The sequence below is a fragment of the Meles meles genome, chromosome 12 (assembly GCF_922984935.1).
Source record: "Meles meles chromosome 12, mMelMel3.1 paternal haplotype, whole genome shotgun sequence".
In the NCBI taxonomy this organism is placed as follows: Eukaryota; Metazoa; Chordata; class Mammalia; order Carnivora; family Mustelidae; genus Meles; species Meles meles.
The window spans coordinates 42,958,538-42,978,760 of record NC_060077.1 but is presented as its reverse complement, the minus strand read 5'-3'; the positions used below and the strand labels follow the sequence as shown (position 1 = coordinate 42,978,760).

Sequence of the window (20,223 nt, the reverse complement as noted above, 5' to 3'; positions counted from 1 at the left end):
TCATAAGTATGCTTGTGCAACTAAATACTGTAGAAAGTTGCACAACGGTGCTGGGGAGTCTCATCTTAAGTAGGTGTCCCAAATTTCTACGGGCCCTTGACATTCCCCAGAAACCGCACTGCATTTCCTGCTCTCTAAGCTATTTATATTGTTCCCTTTCTTCTCTTCCTAACCTGATCCTCATCTTCCTCCTGGCTCTTTGCTTCCAACGGATGACTTAGCCTTGTCATTCACGAAGGAAATGGAAACAATTAGATAGGAACTTGCCCATCATCTTACTATTAACTACCCACGTCTGCTGCCCTCTACCCTATGACAGAGGGAGAGGCGCCCCATCTATGCAAAGCCAAACCTGTCTGTGCTCTGGACGTCATCCCTTCTTCCTACTCCTGGGCTTCAGTCTGCATTTTCACTGTCTCCCTCTCAATCAGCCTCATCAGCATCTTTTCATCTCCTATCCAGCATCCTAGATAACTCTCCCCAACCTTACCCCAAGTCCCCTTCAGCTACCATGTCATTTCTTTACTCCACATTCACAATTACTTGAAATAATGATCTGTACTCTGTGTCCCCACTTTTTCCATTTTCATTTACTTTGAAGCCCACTTCAAGGCTTCTGTTACTAAAACTAAACCCAATGCCAAATCATCCTCATCTGATATAGCTGTCCACTCTGTTTGGAATGGACATTCTTCCCTTTCGCCTTCCTGACACTCCCTGGTCCTCTTCATACCTCCGAAGCCATTCCTTCCCAGTTGCCTTTGCTGGATTCTCCTTCTCTTCTGGAACTCTAAATGCTGGCCTGCACCAGATCTCTCTTTCCCCACTTCCTTCTTTCCAGAAGTGGTTCTCTGTTGGAAGCCCACCGCTGTTGGTAGTGTCTAAAGTCCAGTGACTCTGGGTCCCCCGGGTGGCTCAGTTGGTTAAGCACGCAACTCTTGATTTCAGCTTTGGGTCATGGTCTCAGGGTTGTGGGATGGAGCCTGCATTGGGCTCTGCACTTGTTGCAGAGTCTGCTTGAGATTCTCCCTCTCCCTCTGCCCCTCCTCTTACTCGTGCTCTCTCTCTCTAAAATTAAAAAAAAGAAAGAAAGAAAGAAAGGAAGGAAGGAAGAAAGGAAGGAAGGAAGGAAGGAAGGAAGGAAGACGGGCACCTGGGTGGCTCAGTCATTAAGCATCTAATCCCATGGTCCTGGGATCGAGCCCCATGTCGGGGAATCCCTGCTCAGCGGGAAGTCTGTTTCTCCCTCTTCCACTCCCCCTTCTTGTGTTCCCTCTCTCACTGTGTCTCTCTCTGTCAAATAAATAAACAAAATCTTTTAAAAATAAGTAAATAAAATAAAAAGATTAAAAATAAAGTCCAATGACTCTTAAATACCCATCTCTCTCATGATCTCTCCTTTGGCCCACAGACTTTGTCCAACTTCTAACCTGTCATATCCATTCGTGGGTCTAATAAGTATCTCAAAATTAACCTATGCCCAATATGGGATGCTTGATTTTCCTGTTTCTCTCCATTTTTTTCTACTTTAAGTAGTGGTACCATCCCCCTCCTTGTGGACAGGCAAAAAGTCTTGAAGTTATCCTTGATTCTTCTCTCCTTCCCTTATTCACTAGATCCAATGCATCAGCAAAACTTTATCCTCAAATTATATCTCAAATCTGCTTGCCTCTTTCCATCTCTGCTGCTAACTGAGTCAAAGCTGTCATCAATTCTCTCTTGAGTTGGTGGCAAAACGATTTAATTCCTTTCCCTTCTTTCATTTTTGTCCTTCCTCAATCCATTTTCCACTAAGCACCCAGAAGGACCTTTTTAAAAAATTAATCAACTCATGTTGTTCCTCAGCTTAAAATCTGCCAGTGGGTTCCCACTGGATTTAGAATGAAGTCCAAACTCTCCTTACCTGACTCTAAAGTTGCCTCATGTGATCTGACCCTTGTTTCCCTTTCTGACCCTGTAGCACTCCTCTCCTCAATCACTCTCTTCCAGGGAGACTATGTTCCAGACTTACTTTCTATTATTTGAACATGATAAATGCAGACCTAGCCCAGAGCCTTTGTACTTGCTGAACCCTCTGCCCGGATCATTCTAGCTAAACCATTTGAAACTCATTATCCATTGTTATGCTGCATGTCTTCATAGTTCTTAACTCTAAAATGTTTGCCAAAGTATTTTACTCTTAGTGGATGCTCAATAAATACTTTTGGAATAAACAAATGATGCTGCTTAACAACAGTGAAGCTTGTTCACTGATTGATTTATGCTTTAATTATCTTCAATTAAAAAAAATATGCTTGGGCATCTGTCCAAAATCGAAGCAAGATTAAAGTTGAAGAAAATGCAAACAGAATTACAAATAACATATTGGCACTGACTCAGTCTGTCTTTGTGAATGCTATATTTGAGACAGTTCCTGAAACTGTAATAAAATTATAGTCTAGCTGTTTTTTTCCCCTAGTCTACTCACCTCCCCCCGTTGACAAGATGGAACTCTGACTCCCTTGCCAAAGTAGTGCTCTCTGCCCACTGAAGCCTGACTTTGGGGCCAATGGGCAAGAATGAGGCACACTGGCCACACGCTGCTCTCTATCCCAGCTACAGTTTCCTCAGCAGCCGACCTTATTCATATGGCCAACTCTAATATTTTCCCTTTGTCTTTGATACTCTGCATTCTGTTCTGAGAGGTAGAGGTGTGGATTTATTTTTCATGTTTTTGGCTCACCTAAGAGCTTCACCTATGGAATGGATAAAATATCCATCATTTTCCAATAGTGATTCTTGTGTTCTTTTTACTTTCTTCTCTGGAAGTGTCGTTCAACTTATTTGATATTTCTCGTTTTAGTCTCCAGGTCTCTGAAATAATGTTCATGGTTCTCTTTCTTATATTTGTAATCTGAATTCTGAAATGTGTCTTCTGCTCTATCTTCCACTTCATGAATTCTCTCTCTGCTCAAGTGTTTAGCTTGTCCATTGAGTTTTTTTTAAATTCCAATTAATATGTTTTTCATGTGTAGGGTTTCTATATATTCTTTTCCAAATAAATATATTTTTTCCATAATATGTAATTCCTGCATATTTTTTCTTTTATCTCTTTCAATATCTTAAACAATTATTCTAAAGATTCTTTCATGTTGTTCCTCATGTTGTACCTCTCATTCTTAGGAATGATTTTACTTGTGATTCTCCCTTGGGGGTTTTGTTTCCTGGATGATTTATAACCTTTACCTATGAGTTCATCTGTGGTGAATGCTGTTTCCTATGAGTCCCACCTTCCTTGGTTTTGTAGACACATTACAGGGAGGGCAGGTTAACTTCCTGTGGCTTCTCAGGTGGCCTTGAGTGTTCTAGTCTCTGTGTCACAAATGTGACAACTCCTTGGCCTTATACAGAAGTTCTTCTGACAGTGGTTAGTGGCTTCATCTTCTGACATGTGCAAACATCGTGTATTTGATCTATGAACATCGGCTATATGAACATCAAAACCCCAGCTCTCAACTCCTGAAGCTTGTGTCAAATTCTAATACCTTCTTTATCTGTCCAATTACTCTCACATGCTACTTTGACTTCAAGCTTACTATTCATTTTCCAGTCCCTGAAAGTTTCTTTCCTTCAAAAACTATTTATCAAATGCCTATTAATATGCTAGGCACAATGTTAAGTTTTAGAGAGTCAGTAAAGAAGTAAATAATGTTGATGCTCTCAAGCATCCTATTTTTGAGAGATTTCTCTTTCTTCTCCCATGCTCTAAATGTCTTAGAAACAGTTCTGTTATATTTTATCCAGCACTTCTATACATTTGGAGTCTATGTTATGTGGGGGTTACAGGGAGAGGGCATCTTATTGCAGTGGCTCCATCTGAAAGAACCCCCAGACGTTCCTCCTCCCCCACCTGTGTCCAGTGAAGTTGAGAAAATGGAAGCCTTCCGGGATACCTTGCAGACTGTGACTATATATCTATACACACATAACCTGAGAGGCAGTGGGGTAGAATTTACTATCAGAAACATGGATTTGGAGCCTAAATACCTAGGCTCAAAACCCAGCTGAGCCACTTAATAGTTATGTAGTCCTGGGCAAAAATCTCTCTTGGTGCCTCAGTTTCCTCATCTGGAAAAGCAGCCCAATAACAGTATCTTCCTTATATGTTTGTTAAGAGAACTCAATGTCTAAAATGCTTAAAACAGTATCTGGCATATTGTAAATACTTCAATTTTTTAAATTTTATTTATTTATCTTAGAGAGAGATAGATAATGTGAGTTGAGACAGGGGCAGGGGCAGAGGGAGAAGGAGAGAGAATCTCAAGCAGACTCTGTGCTGAGCATGGAAACTGACATGGGGTTTGATCCCAGAACCCTGAGATCATGACCTGAGCTGAAACCAAGAGTGGGATGCTTAGCCCGCTGAGCCACCCAAGCGTCCAGTAAATACTTACTTAGTAGCTTCCACATAACCATCAGTGGCTGCTGATCACTGAACTGCATCCCCCACCCAAATTCATATGTTTAAGGGTTGGTGTCGGCATTCAGACACCAAAGAAAGGCCACATGAGCAGTGAGAGGGCCACCATTTACAAGCCAGCAAAAGAGCTTTTAATAGTAGCCAAATCTGCTGCAACCTTGACCTGAAACTTCTGGCCTTCAAAATTGTGAGAAAATAAATGTTTGTTTTTTAAGGCACACAGTCTATGACATTTTGTCCTGGCAGCTTAAGAAGACTACTCCAGTGATCCAGCCCTAAACACAATGCTCTATGCCTAGTAGGTCTTCAGAAGATGCTTACTGCTGCCTTTATTGCTATGTTTTGGTTTGTGTCATCTGCATGGACAAGTTGGTGAGATGGTCCATGATAGTGGTCCACAAGTCTGACTGGGTGGAGTGGTAAGCTGCAGCAAGAGAGGGAGCTGGGAAAACAAACCAGATCCAAACCGGGGAAATGTCTAAAGTCTCCATGGAGACTGCAATAGTTTGCTGGGGCTGCTGTTATAAAGTACCAGAGACTGGGCTTAAACAACAGAAATTTATTTCCTTACCCTTCTGGAGGCTAGACGTCCAAGATCAAGGAGTCAGCAGCATCTCCTCCAAGGCCTTTTCCCAAGCTTGTAGATAACAGTCTTCTCTCTGTAACTTCACCTGGTTTTTCCTGTGTGTGTCTGTGTCCTAATCTCCTCTTTTTACGAGGACACCAGAAGTACTGGATTAGAGTTTACCCTAAGGTCATTTTTTACCTAATTACTATTCCTCTTTGAAAGTCCTATCTCCAAATAAGGTCACATTCTCAGTTTACTGGGCCTTAGGTCTTTAATGTGATTTTTGGGAGATACAATTCAGCCCATAACAAGGACAGGACAAATTCTGCTGGACACTTCCTTTCTTTGGAAGCATTTATTCCGGCTTATTCCTGTGAAGACTTGTCTGCTCCTGGAATGTGCTTCATGGTGCTATGGTTATTTCTAAAAGAAATAACCCAGGGCACCTGGATGGCTCAGTTGGTTAAGCTTCGACTCTTGATTTCGGCTCAGGTCCTGATCTCAGGGTGGTGAGATTGAGCCCTGTGTGGGGCTCCCTGCTCAGTGTGGAGTCTGCTTAAGACTCTTTCTGTCTTTCGGCTCCACCCCCACCCTTGCTCCCTCTCTCTCTAAAGTAAATAAATCTTTAAAAGAAAGAGAAAAGAAAAGATAAGAAGAGGAAGGAAGGAAGGAAGGAAGGAAGGAAGGAAAAGAGGAAGGAAGGAAGACTGACCCTTCTTCTCAGTCTCAACATGGAAAACCCCATAGGCTCATCATAGTCTTACCATGAAGACTTCTCTGATTATGAATCCTGTATCCCATTCTCTTCTTTATCCGCACCCCCCCCACTCTAAAGCAAATATTGCATCTCTCCTGCATACTCAGATAACAGCTTGTTGCCAGTATTTTCCTTTTGAGCTTATTGCTTACACGGCTCTACATGTTCCTGCTATCTCATCAGTTAGAGGTAAACATCTGAGATCTCCATCTGACTCATCTGTATCCTCACAATCTTTGCTCTAAATCCTTGTTGAAGGAAAAAATGAGTGCTAACAGTGACCACCAAACTGACCCATACTTCATCCTTGAAGTCAAGTAGTGAGATGGTCCCTCAAATCTCTGATCAATATTTGACTTATCTAAAGACCTTACATGCTTTGTGGAACTTCGGCTAGCTACTGAAGGGGAGCACTTTGGAAGCCTGGGTGGAAGAGACATGAAATTAATGTGAAATTAATATATGCTTTTATACAGGCAGATGGATACCTTTTAGCAGGAGAGAACGTCATGCTAGAATGATGTGGAATTCTCAAGGACTCACACAGAGGTCCACAGCAAAAGTGAATAGGGTTAGAATAGTTTTTTGCAGGGTCTCAGTTAATTTCTACATAAGATACTTTAAGAGCTAGAGAAATAAATACTTTCTGAATTTTTTTCCATTTCATTTTAAATGGAGCTCCCGGGGTTTGACTCTTGTTTTGAATGAAGTCTTTATAAGAAAATTCCTGTGTTGACAAGAGACACACTGCATTTTTGTAAATGTAGTTCCACAGAAATGAGGAACAGTTCTAAATATCTTACCAGTTTAAGGCCTTTATGCAATTTTTTTGAGATTTCCAGTCCCTTAATCTTTATCGTGTGTGTATGTCTCTGTAATATAAACTATAATGCAATATAATACAATTATAATATACAACCATATCTCTAAATAATACATAATAATACAGTATATAAATACATAGTATATCTCTATATAGTATGCAAATAATATAATGATAATTATGTTTAACTATATCTCTATAACATAACATTTCAAGTAATATGTTTCAATTTTAAAAAATTTTCCTAGTGTCTTGACTTATTTTGCTTTAAATTATTTATCAACAGAGATCTGAACATCTTCAGCATTTTCCCTCTGCTTTAGTTTCAAATCATTAAGATAGAGTGGAAATGGGACAAATTGGCTCTATATCTCTACTCTGCCAGAAATCAATCTGCTTCTACATAAAAGTTGTTCAAATGTCATTGATGCAGATTTTAGCAGAACTAGGGACATCACAACCAAATGTCTCTTTTTCATAAGACAGAGTGATGGGCGCTTGGGTGGCGAATTGTTAGGTGTCTGCCTTCAGCTTGGGTTGTGATCCCAGGGTCCTGAGATCAAGCCCCACATTGGGCTCCTTGCTCAGTGGGAAGCCTGCTTCTCTCTCTCTCCCTGCCTGTGTTCCCTCTCTTGCTTTCTCTCTTTCTCTGTCAAATAAATAAAATCTTAAAAAAAAAAGAGTGATTTGAGCATGACCATATTTTACACTCTAGTGTAAAATTTTTTACTCTATATTTTATACATATTTTATACTCTAGTGACAAAAGTTTATTGTTGTATTTTTACTTACAGGTTTTCTATTCCTTGGTGCCTCATATTTTAAGGCAACAGCCTTCTTTCATGCAGCATTAGAAGTGTGCAGCAAATTTTTGAAATGTTAATAACCATAATGTAGTCTAGATAAGAAACATTAATATGTAAAGCCTGAAGAAGGGGCACCTGGGTGGCTCAGTGGGTTAAGCCACTGCCTTCAGCTCAGGTCATGGTCTCAGGGTCCTGAAATTGAGCCCCAAGTTGGGCTTTCTGCTTGGCAGGGAGACTGCTTCCCCCTGTCTCTGCCTGCCTCTCTGCCTACTTGTGATCTCCCTCTCTCTGTCAAATAAATAAATAAAATCTTAAAAAAATAAATAAAATCCTGATGAAAAGTAAAATTGAGGAAAAAGTCCAACTGAAAGGGTTTACACAAAATTGTCTAATTCTTATAGACATGAAGTTGATGCATAGAAGCCAATAGTCTCTTTTCCTTCCCCTTTCCTCCCCTCATCACCTCGCCGCTCACACACTGAGCAACTCTTGTCTTGCCTCATTCCTCGTCCAGAGAGATGGAAAAAGACCAATTCTCACCCCAGTTCAGTTCCGTGACTTCTGGCAGAGTTTGTGCAGAGGTCAAAGCTGCCTGTGATTTTCCACTGTCACTGGACCTAAACCTGGGGAGAAGGCGGGGATTTCAGAGGCTGAGAATGCTCTACCCACTGCTGCAGGCCACCCTGTCATGCTGAGGAACCCATGAGGAACAGGGCCTGGAATAGACCAGTGCTAAGTCAATATTAGTTGATGAATGAATGAGTAGAAAAAAATGATAGCTTATATTTTTGTGTGTCTATAAAAGTTATAGGTAATTGCCCTCTCTTTCAGTTTTGAGAAGGAAACAAGAACTTTTTTCATTGTCATCATTTCTTCATCTCCCCTTTTAACACTGCTGAAAATTTCTCCCAAGAGGAGGATTTCAGAGCTCTTGATTCTGCTCCAGCAATACTCATATGCTTCTCTTCCTCCTCGGCACAGTCTTCTTTTCAGGGAAATGGAAAGCTCCTCTTGGCACAGTGGTCCCTGGTTTTGGGTGTGTGAGGAAGAGGCACATTTCCCGGCATGTTCTGATGAATGGGGACTGGACTGGGGGAAGCTCGGGAGGTGAGGATGCCCACACGGACAAAAAACTGCGAGCAGAGGACATTCTGCTAGTAGTAGATCTCTCAGCTTTAGTTTGTCACGTGAAGTCTTTATGTCACCTTAATTTTTGAATGATATTTTCTGCAGGTAAAGGATGCTAGGTTGAAAGTTTTTTTGCTTGTTTTCCATTTGGCATTTTAAAGATTTTGCTCCATGGCCCTCTGACTTCTATAGTTTCTCCTGAGAAGTCTTTTGTTATTCTTGCTTTTGTACGTGATACCCTTTACTCGCTAGCTACTTTTAAGATTTTTGTCTTGATCCATGTTCTCCAGCAAATTTATTATGTCTTGCATGGGTGTTCTTCTATGTCTCTACTCAATATATCCAATCTTTCCTCTGGCTTCTCGAAAATATAGAATATAGTTATAACAGGTGTTTTAAGGTCCATGCCTGCTAATTCTATTATCATTGTCATTTCTAGGTTTTGTTTTTATTAATGTACTTCTCTTTTTGTCTCCCAAGTCTGCATTACTTTATTAGATTATAGAGATCTGCTAACTTAATGATTATAAACAGTACTGACATTTCAAGTTATATACCTACAATCCACCAACAAATTACTGATCTACACATAGCTTATTATATTTCAAAAGCTACTCCAGCATCTTTCTTGAAGTTATGACTACATTTGCGATTGGGATTACATAGTGTTAAAATTACTAAAATTTATTTTGAATTTTTATTATCTGCTCAAATAATATTAATATTGAATTATTCTTGGTACTTCCATAATATTTGTGTATATTTTTTCCATTTTATTGAAATATAATTGACACATAACATGGTATTAGTTTAGGTATACAATATGATGATTTGACATATGCATATACTGTGAAATGATCACCATAATAAATTTAGTTAACATGCATCACCTCACAGTTACAATTTTTTTTTGAGTGATGAGAACTTTTAAGATCTACTCTCTTAGCAACTTTCAAATTTATAATAGAGTATTATTAATCACAGTCATCACACTATACATTACATCCAAAGGACTTATTTATCTTAAATGGACTTTTCTAAAAGAAATGACATCTTGCCATTTGCGACAACGTGGATGGAACTAAAGGGTACCATGCTAAGTGAAATAAGTCAGTCGGAGAAAGACAACTATCATATAATCTCCCTGATATGAGGATGTGGAGATGCCACATGGGGGGTTAGGGGGATAGGAGAAGAATAAATGAAACAAGATGGGATTGGGAGGGAGACAAACCATAACTGACTCTTAATTTCACAAAACAAACTGAAGGTTGCTGGGGGGAGGGTTGGGAGAGGGGGAGGGGGGTTATGGACATTGGGGAGGGTATGTGCTATCATGAGTGCTGTGAAGTGTGTAAACCTGGCGATTCACAGACCCGTACCCCTGGGGATAAAAATACATTATATGTTTATAAAAAAATAAGAAATAAATAAAAAATTAAAAAAAATAAATGGACTTTTCTCCTGGTTGTTAGTCATATTTTCCTGCTTCTTGGTATGCCTGCTGATTTATTATTGGAGAGTCTCCATAATGAATTTCACTGTTGGATAATGCGTCCGTTTAAAGTGTGTTGCCCTTGGTTCTGACACAGCCTTAGGTTATGACAGATATTTGATCCTTTTGAGGCTTGCTTTTGCCTTTTGTTAGGGTGCGTCAAGAGCAGCTTTTAGTCTAGGGTTAATTTAGCCCCACTACTAAGGTGAGAAACTTCTGAGGACTCTCCCTGATGTTCCGCATATAACAAGGTTCTTTCATGCAGGCTGGTGGCAGGGAGAACTCTTCCCAGCCTGTGGGAGCTCCAAGAACTATTTGACCTACTGTTTCCCACTGGCTCTCTCTCCAGCACCCACAGAGCAGCACTCCCCCAGAGACCCATCCGCAGCTATCCAGCACAGCGACTCTATGCCACTCGCTTCTCCCTAGTCTTTTCCCCACAAATTCTAGCCGATTCAGCCTCTTTGAACTTCAGTCTGTCCCTTCAGCTCAATGAGACCGGCAGGTTCTGTTTGGGTTCCCACTGGGTGAACTGCAGCGTGAACACTCTGTCCAGGGCCACACTCTGTCCTGGCAATCATAGGTCTTTCATTTCGATTTCTTTTTCTCTCAGGGCTCATAGTTCTCTGTGCCCGTGTGCCAGTGCCCCCCCCCTTCTTAAATTTATTTGACAGACAGAGAGCTCACAAGTAGGCAGAGAGGCAGGCGGGGAGGTGGGGGAAGCAGGCTCCCCCCTGAGCAGAGAGCCTGATGTGGGGCTCGATCCCAGGATGCTGGGATCATGACCTGAGCTGAAGGCAGAGGCTTTAACCCACTGAGCCACACAAGCGTGCCTGCCAGTGCCCTTTTTAAACAGCCCCCCCCCCCATATATTTTGCCTGGTTTTCTAGTTGTTTATGGTAGAAGGACAATTTCCATAACAGTAATCCTTTGTGGGTAGACACAGAAGTCCCTTGTAGTGTAGTTTTACATTTGCTTCTCCGGGGCTCCAGACATTGGCCATTTTTATGGGAACTCTTGGCTTGAGATTCCTACACCATGTGGTGCTGTAAATGTGGACCCCACAAGCATGCAGTACTGGCTTGAGGAATCCATTAACTTTGTTTTTCTACCCAGAACCACCCCCAGGCAGATGGCAAGCTTCCGTGTAGCTTCTCTCTGTCAGTTGGTGGTATTTTTACCATTTCTAATTTTTTGACTAAGCTACTCTTCATGTACCCCAGCTTTGTGCAGGACCGTGTATACAGCTGCCCATCTTCAACAGTCTGAGCCACATCTCTTGTTCTAATGTGGGTATTAACTCTGGTTCTGGGCCAGAGGAGATTTATTTAGGTAGAATTAATAGAACTTTATTATAGAATTAATAGAATTCCACCTAATTCTAGGTAGAATTAATAGAATTAATAGAATTTTGCATTATCGCATCTGAGCATATTTGATTTTTAGGTCTCAGTGTTTTATCCTAGTAATAGCTCAGCTTTATGATTTTAACTTGCAGCGTTTAACTGACGGTGATTTTTTTTTTTATAAAGTTGCAATCTACAACTTTTTTTTAAAGATTTTATTTATTTATTTATTTGTCAGACAGAGAGAGAGAGAGAGAGAGAGAGAGAGCAAGCGCACACACACAAGCAGGCACAGTGGCAGGCAGAGGTCAAGAGAGAAGCAGGCTCCCTGCGGAGCAAGGAGCCTGATGTGGGACCTGATCCCATGGCGTGAGCCAAAGGCAGTGGCTTAACCGACTGAGCCACCCAGGCATCTCTGATTGTGATTTTATGTTGAAGGCTTACTGAGTTTATACACAAAATGAAAACATTTAAGAGAACTCAAATTTTTCATTTCAATATGCTTAGTTTCATAGGCAATTAAAGTTGTTGAAATTTTTGGAAAGTTTTTATTTGTTAAGTCAGACAATAGTAGTACCTAAAATAGAAAGCAAATAGATTAACTTATAAATACAGTTTAATAAGTTAAAGGGAACTTACATTATTAAGGCACCCTTCAATCTTTTCAATGGCTAGATTTTTAAATAGAAAAATGAGATTTTAAAACTAACCTTCAAGGATTTAGGAAGATCTAGATTTTTTAATTTATTACTTCAGTAGATTGAATATTAATCTTATAAAACAAAACTGAATAGTCTTTTTGTGTGCTCTAATACAATCCTCTGTGTACCAGTAGTTCACATTTAGCAGGTCACAGTTTTATGAGTTCTCATGAGTTAGAAAGACTTTCAGCATCATTAAATTGATAGATCTATACTTTTGTTCTATTTTCCCCTGTAGGAATAGCAGCTTTTTACATAAGCCATCAAATCAGAATGTAGTTGATTCAGTTTCATTGTTACAGTGGCTGTAACAATTTGGGGGGATGTGAAGGGGAGGGTGCAGGATAGGTAGAGGGAGAGAGAGAAAATTTTAAGCAGGACTCACACCCAGTGTGGAGCCTGACATGGAGCCCCATCTCACAACCCTGAGATCATGACCTGAGCCAATATCAAGAGTTGGACCCTTAACCAACTGAGCCACCCAGGTGCCGCTGAAATACTTCTTATAACCATTTTGTTGAGGAGTCTCAGTGTATGGAGAATTTTTGTCCTTCACTGACACCTTTTCCATCAGGTCTCTCTGGACTGGATGGCAGGAATCTTTGTGATGTACACTTTCATTTCACAAGTTTTCACATAATTTCAGAACTTAGGACACACTGTTTTAAAATCATGTTTTCATTGGATTCAAAGTCCTTCCTGTTTTCTCTCTGGTCTGGGCTCCAGTGATATGGAACTGGGGGTGGGGGTAGCAGGTTTGGCTCATGCACATACCCTCCCTTCTTCCCTTCCCCCAACACTGGTGACTTTGCTGCTGGTTCTTGTGAGGGGTGCATTTGGGGTTCTGAGGAGAGTCCCGGGGGCCTCTTACCTGCATAGTCCTGCTTTTCTCCTTTTCCCTCTCTTTGGCTCCCCTGCTGGTGTTCAATTTCCTTTGGTCCCCTCGTCCAGAGAGAGCCCTCTTGCTGAAGGAGGGAGAGCTTCAGACCACTCAAGATCAGCTGCCCTTGGCAGGGTGCAGTTGACCCTTGAGAAGTTCATCAACTTGCCATGCCTGTTAGTGACAGCACAGCGTCTCTCTGCTGCCTGATGTTCAATGTCATGGCAACAGCAGGGGGCACTTAGCTGCAGAAGGGAATCAGATGGGAGGCAGTTTCTAGTCCTGAACTTTGCTAAGGAGAGGAAGTGTAGGTGTACCTCCAAACTTATAAAGGAGTCTGTTGTCCCATCTCTGACCTTTGGCAGGAGGATGGAGAAGAGAAACCTTTTTTTATCCTGTTTTCCTCCAGTGGTGTGTGAGTGAGCACAAGTGTGCACATTTGTGTGTGTGTGTGGGCAGGTTGTGGGTATGTGATGGTGTTGGGTGGTGGCTGGGGACAGTAATAGGGGAGAACTAAACTTCCTAAAGCATAATGCTGCCTGTCAGCAAGCCCTGCAAAGAAGGGCAGGCTCCAAAGCTGGCAGTCCTCTGAACTCAGAATCAGGGTTCTGTTTTTCTTAGCTGTGCACCCTTTGTTGCCAATTCTGGCAGTAGACTCCCACACCGTCTTATTATCCTTAATCGACACATTACATGCAATTACTTGGGTACCTTAACAATGGGATCGACTTGATTGTACATTAAGCTGCCAGATGTACAACGATGGAGCAATTTCATACCCTTGAACCTCAGTTGACCTTGGATGGCTCATCTGATCATACTAGGAAGGGATTACTTTAACCCAAAGGAATTTAAATCAGAAGATGTGCTGTAAGATGCAGGGGGAAGGATGCAGCAGAGACCACACCACTGAATAGCTGAACAGGAAGGAGAAGAACACTAATGGGAAAGAGGAGAGGTGTGAGGACTGTTTATTAATACTGAGGAGGCTCCAAATCACAAGACTGCCAACAGAAATGCATGTCACTATCATTAACAACACACAAAACACACCGCTTGGCTTAACAATTCATCCCCCTTTGGACAGAATGCTGAAGTATGATTGCAACCCATGAGAATTTCCCGGGAAAAGTCAAGCCAAGTCCAAATGCTGCTCCACAACATATTCACCTACTCTCTGACCATCATCCAACATCCCTCTGTCTTTATTCTGGTCTTTCCTTAAAACCATTTCCTAGTATTTGTGCGACCAATGGCATTTTCTTAACACAGAATTTGTTGATAAAGAAAACTATCAAAATGTTGTTAGCTGATGCTTTTTTATATGAATGAGAGATTTTATGATTTTCCCCTGAGCCAGCACAAAAATAGGGAGTAGAAAGCGGGAAGAGTTCCTTACAGTTAACCCAAGCCATTCGCACATGAGTAACACAAGGCAGCTCAGCGCAACTCCCCTCGTACAGCCTCCTGGTCACTTGGCCTTCTTGTTGCCTTTCTGGGGCTGCTCAGTCGCCTTCCTAGCCACCTCCTCCGGGATGAACACACTGATTGTGAAGTCGCTTATCTCTGAGCCGTACTTGTTCTTCACAACCAGCCCGTATTTGCCGGAGTCGGCGGTGCTCACCCCACTGATGGTGAAGTAGGCAGTCTTGCCGGCCTCGAACCTGACGCTACAGTGGTCATCTGGGACCAGGGGCTTCTCGTTCTTTAACCAGGAAACCTCTGGAGTTGGGTCGCCCCACACGATGCAGGTGAGATTAAGCGCCTGCAAAACACATTTTATGAGAGGGAAGGAGATAATCAGGTACAATGATCCAACTTCAAGAAACTTTCTGGTGGTTTGGCAGGACCCAAAGGAGGATAATACAAAGCCCCTGGAATAACAGGGGGAGTGATGTGATAACAGGGCATGCACCTGCTTAAATTATAATTTGACTTCCCTCCTAAGTAGATTTCTGGAGGGCCTCAGCTTCCCGGCTTTGGGAAGGCTCATCATCAGAGCCACACGAAGGAGTTTGCTGCCAGTTCCCATCTGCACTCGTGCTTTCATAAACACATAGATGTCTTTTGCTCTCATGTGGCATTTGGATTCTCAGTAGAGAAATCTCATTGCCATAATCACCACCTGCTCACTTTGCATTTTGTCTGCCTCACAGAGCCCAGCAGCAGAATCATGACAGCTGTTTCAGATAATGGGATTCATCTTCAGGTTCCATCTCCCTCCGTTTATTTCTCCCCTCAAACTCCAACCAGTCTGCTGTAGTTGAGACGGTGCTCTACCAAAATGTATTCCTATTTCCTAATATTTTATTATATTACCATCTGTGCTGAAACCCTCTTACTTCAAAAGATCAGTGTTTAGGCCGATCGTTTTACTTTACCATTACTTTTTTGTTGAAAAATTTAAGGATAATTGTAGATTCAGAAACTATAGTAAAAAATAATAGAGAGGTTGTATGGGAAACCCAGTTTCCCCTAATATTAACACTTTACAAAACCATAGTGTAATAACACGACCAGTACATGGACAGTGATACAACCCATAGTTCTTATGCAGATCTCCCCAGTTTGGCTGTACTCATTGGTGTTTTGTGTGTGTGTGTGTGTGTGGTTCTATTCAATTCTATCCCTTGTCTAGGTCCATGTATCCGTCTCCTCAATCAAGATAAAGAACATTTCCATCACAAGGATCTCTCATGTTGCCTTTTATACCCACACCCACCCCCTACCCCCAACCTCATTTCTAACTCCTGGCAACCACCAATCCATTCTCCATTTCTAAAATTTCCTAATTTCTAAAGCATTATATAAATAGCATCATATAGCATGTAACCTTTTCAGCTTGCCTTTTCCACTTGGCATAATAATTCCTTGCAGATTCATCCAAGTTACCACAGGGATCAATACTTTGTCCCTTTTTATGGCTCAATACTGTGCCATAAAGGTCATCTGGGCTATTTCCAGTTTGGGGCCATTGTGAATGAAACTGCTATTGAACATTTGATACAGGTTTTTATGTGAACATAAATTTTATTGTCTTTATGATAAATGCCCAGGAGTATAACTACTGGGTCATATGGCAAATGCATGTTTTCTTTTTTTGAGAAATTGCCAAACTGTTTTCCTGCCTGGCTTCACAATCTTGGCTTACGTTTCTACTAGCAATGTACAAGTGCTTCTGTTTCTCTGCATCCTTATCAGCACTTATTGTTGTCACTGTTTTTATTTTAGCAATTCTGATAGGTGTTATGATACTTCACTGTGGTTTTAATTTGCATTTCTCTGATAGCCAACGATGTTGAATTTACTTCACATTTTAAATTCCATTCTTGAATTTTTTTTTTCTTACTGAAATCCAGGAAGTATAAGGAAAAGAACTAGGGCTCACAATATACAGGAAGAGGATATTTGTCTAAATATCCCTCTAAAGGGTCTTATATGATCACTTACTATCTCTTCTAGAAGAGTATTGCTTAAAACTGGAAGATCTTCCCTCCCATGGTTAATTAGCATTTCTTACTGAATTATCCTATAAACACATTTCAGCAAGAAAAATAATCAAGCTATTGCCATCAAACTTATCCAAGCAGACCTGGGGTTAAAACTTTTTTTTTCTTTTTTTTTTTCTCTTTAAGGAGGCTCCATGCCCAATGTGGGGCATGAACTCATGACCCTGAGATCAAGAGTTGCATGCTCTACTGACTGAGCTAGCCAGGGGCCCCTTGGGGGTTAAAACTTCAAACAAAACTGAGCCAAACTCCCAAATGCCTTAGGTGTCATGGAAAACTACTATCCCTATTTTAGATTTATTTCCATTATAGATCACAAAGTCCTTTCCCATACATTCTCTCTCAGAATTCTCACTACACCCAATGAGCTGAATATCTGGAACCCCATTAAATGAGGAACATGAAAAATGGAGTTTAAAGACAAAAGCAACCTTGCACTGGTTGAGCTTCAGGTCAGCTGTGGTCATCTATATTCCACCCATGAAGAAATGCAGCTGGATGAGACCTGCCTCTCACTAAAGCCTTTCCACATGCCTTGTTTTATCCCTAGTCTACCCATCATATGTCTTCATTGGGAAAAGGTTTTGTTTTACTTCAAGTACCCATCTATTATGGCTGACTTACTGAATTTGTCTTAATGAAACAGAGGGATGAAGCAAGTAAATCCAAGTTAGAAAGTATTTTCATTGCTTTTGAAACAGAAGGATGAAGACAGTGTTCATTGCTTTTCAGAGAGATTATTATGGAGCCAGGAAATACTAGTTTAAAGTTAAATGGAAAGAAATCAGTTTTGGGGGGCCTGAGTGCCTCAGTCAGTGAAACATCTGCCTTCAGCTCAGGTCATGATCCCAGGGTCCTGGGATGGAGCCCAGCATCAGGCTCCCTGCTGACCAGGGAGCCCACTTCTCCTTCTCTCTTCCTCTGCCTCTCCTCCCCTTGTGCTCTCTCTCTCCCTCTCTCTCTCAATTTCATTTATAAAAAAATAAATAAATAATCTTTATTTTTTATTTTTTGTTTATTTATTTGACAGAGAGATAGAGAGCTCAAGTAGGCAGAGAGCAGGCAGAGGGAAAGGGAGAAGCAGGCTCTCCACTGAGCAGGGAGCCTGATGCGGGACTCATCCCAGGAACCTAGGATCATTACTTGAGCTGAAGGCAGCTGCTTAACCAACAGGGCCACCCAGCCGCCCCCTAAAATCTTTTTTTTAAAAAAACAAATAAATCAGTTTTCAACTGAAACCTATAGAAATTCAGGGCGCAAGATGTTTCCCTTCCCTTCAGATATTTCCCTTCAGAGGTGAAGTATTTAAAGGGACAGCCCATTTTCCACTAGGTGTTAGAGGTTGCATCTTTCTCCAGTTACATTTGTCACATAGTTGTGATTGAACCTTTCTTGCTTCTAGTGATATGAAAGGGTACCTCTGGAAAGAGACTAAGTGGTCTACATGTGCCCACATAAGGTAACTTATATCCTAATGCTTGGCCTACAAAACATTATGCTGACTTGAAAAATGGACTGCATTTTGATTCTTGTATTTGGCTACTCTGAAGTCAAGCCAAAGTAGCAGTGGCTTAAGATGAAAGCAGTGGGAGCTCTTAGACGGAACGAAGTCTAGGGCACTGGAATCCATCACTAGTGTGGAAGAAGCAGGGACAGGAGTGCTCCATGCTTACCTTGCCTTCCTGGATGGTGACCACATCGGGGAGTCCACCCACCACTCGGGCGCGGTCTGCAAGCATAGGCGTTTCTGGTTAATCACTGAAATGATGAGCACCAGTGATCACACTCACAAAAGCACCCCAGGGAACTAACTTTCCAATTTAGTTTCCTTCTCCTAATAATTATTTTATACCTATTTTAATATGCAAAATTAGGAAAGGGTCCAGTAATTTTAGATGTTATTCCTTCCTTGCACAGATAACTTGTGTGCGTGGGTGCCTTTACCCAAATTATCAGCTTGAGATGGCTTTGTCGTATTAAGACCTGCCCTATAATTTTCAGACTATCTTCAGCCCTGGCGCTTCTGTAGCTCAGTGGGGCTCAGCTCAAGGAGGCAGAGCAGATCTCTATGGACAGCCTCCAAGTCTGCTTGGCTTCTTTCAAGGGCTTATCATTAAAAAAAAAAAAAAAAAAAGGTATAATTGGAGGCTATATGCCACGAGGCTTTTGCAGATGTGGGCTTTCTTTGAGGCCTTTCCTAGAGAGCTTCCCCTTTTAGTCTCCTGGTAGTTCTTGGTGTCTAGGACTATGTAGGGCTACTGTCTATGGCCATGAAGTACAAAGGCCCCCAGCTGAGGGGACAAGGTGTGGGAGAGGGTGCTGAAATCCAGAGCTGACCTCTTGCTCCCCTCGTACCCCCCACCAAGCCCTGTGCTTTGGGTACAACTGGTTCAGCCCCAGGGAAGGACAACTTTCTGTAATCTACTCAAAGGGATGCTGTCTCATACTAACACAGTGGCCACCACCCTCTCAATTTTAGGCCCATTTCAATTAATGTTTGACTCTAGATCCCTATTTGTACAACTCCCTTCTCCACTAAGTCAGACTATAGCTTTGAACAAGTCTTGAATCTTGACTACATCTTCCTGCTGATGCCATCACACCTTGTACCACTTGTAAGCTCAACTCATCATCTGACTCCTACATCACCCAATGTGTGACATTAGGCAAGTCACTTCACTGCGTGGACTGTAATGTCCTAATCTGGGGAATGGGGGAAGCATTGCATTATGCCTGCGGACATGAAGGTACCCAGTCCTGCTCCAGAGCACCCACAGGATTCCTTGGAGGCCCTGGGGAGGTCTGAGGAGGGACATTGAGTCAAAGGGCCCAGATCCCATCCCACCTTCAATTACACTCACTTGGCTTTTACCTATTTTACATTTTGGATCTGTGTGAAAGATGGGAATTAAGCATCCCTCAGCTTACAAAAGGTTAAACACAGGCGCACTCAAGTCTCTTCCAGCTCTAAACTACTTCAATGCAGAAACTTCAGAAAGAATTCATGATCTGGAGGGAGGAGCGGGCTCTTTGCCCACCAGAGTTCAACAATGGGGAGTGGCGGTTGACTGTGGACACTGGCCTTGCTTGTGCATACAGGTGCGGAAGGGGGCCACTTGGTACCAAGGAGAAGTGCTCCCCTCTCACGCTGTACTCCCCTGGCACGCCCCGTGCTGGTGTTGGCATCTGCCCCATTCACCGCTAGCAGCTGCCTTACCACTCACAAACCCAGCACAAGAGAAGGGAGAAGAAAAGAACAGGAAGGAGAGAGGAAAGCAGTCAAAGGTGGAAAGTTCCATCCTGAATGACCTGGAGCTACTAAAAGGCTGCCAGGTGACTTCACTGCTCACTCCCCCTCCTGGTTCCCTCCATTCCAACTTGGGACTGACTGTATATAATTTCAGCCCTCAACAATTTTCAAACTCTGCCTTACGTACTCAGAGAGAACCTGAATGATTATTGTAATTAGTAATTAGTTCATGTCTCTCAGAATCTTTAAAAGATTGAGGTCTAGAAATCTCCACGTATGAGGCCAACAGCTAAGGAAGTTAGGAGTGAGCACATTTCTGGGTACAAAGGCTTGACAGTTTGGTGTTTGTTTACTCAGACTGTGAAGCATTCAAGAAGGCCTTATTTGGCTTCTTGTATCCTACAGGGGCTCTTAGGAAAATGCAGGAGTATTTGATCAGTTACAGTGATTTATCTGATGTCAAATTTACAGTTTTTTATTTCTTCTTTAATATAGATACAT

At 41.8% G+C, this 20,223-nt stretch overlaps 1 protein-coding gene across 13 annotated transcripts in view; it reads right to left on the bottom strand.

Moving 5' to 3' along the window:
* Positions 1-13,911: 13,911 nt before the first annotated feature.
* The window catches only part of MYOM1 (myomesin 1), a 158,613-nt gene continuing 152,301 nt past the window's right edge, over positions 13,912-20,223 (bottom strand). For 12 of the 13 annotated variants that reach the window (XM_046024822.1, XM_046024826.1, XM_046024821.1 and 9 more), the window contains 2 exons: positions 18,146-18,201; positions 13,912-14,728 (listed from right to left, as the gene is read on the bottom strand). In XM_046024822.1, the coding sequence (XP_045880778.1) occupies positions 14,435-14,728; positions 18,146-18,201 (350 nt within the window). In that variant the 3' untranslated portion in view covers positions 13,912-14,434. Of the gene's footprint in view, positions 14,729-18,145; positions 18,231-20,223 lie in introns of all 13 variants that reach the window. The other variant, XM_046024830.1, reaches the window with a different exon arrangement.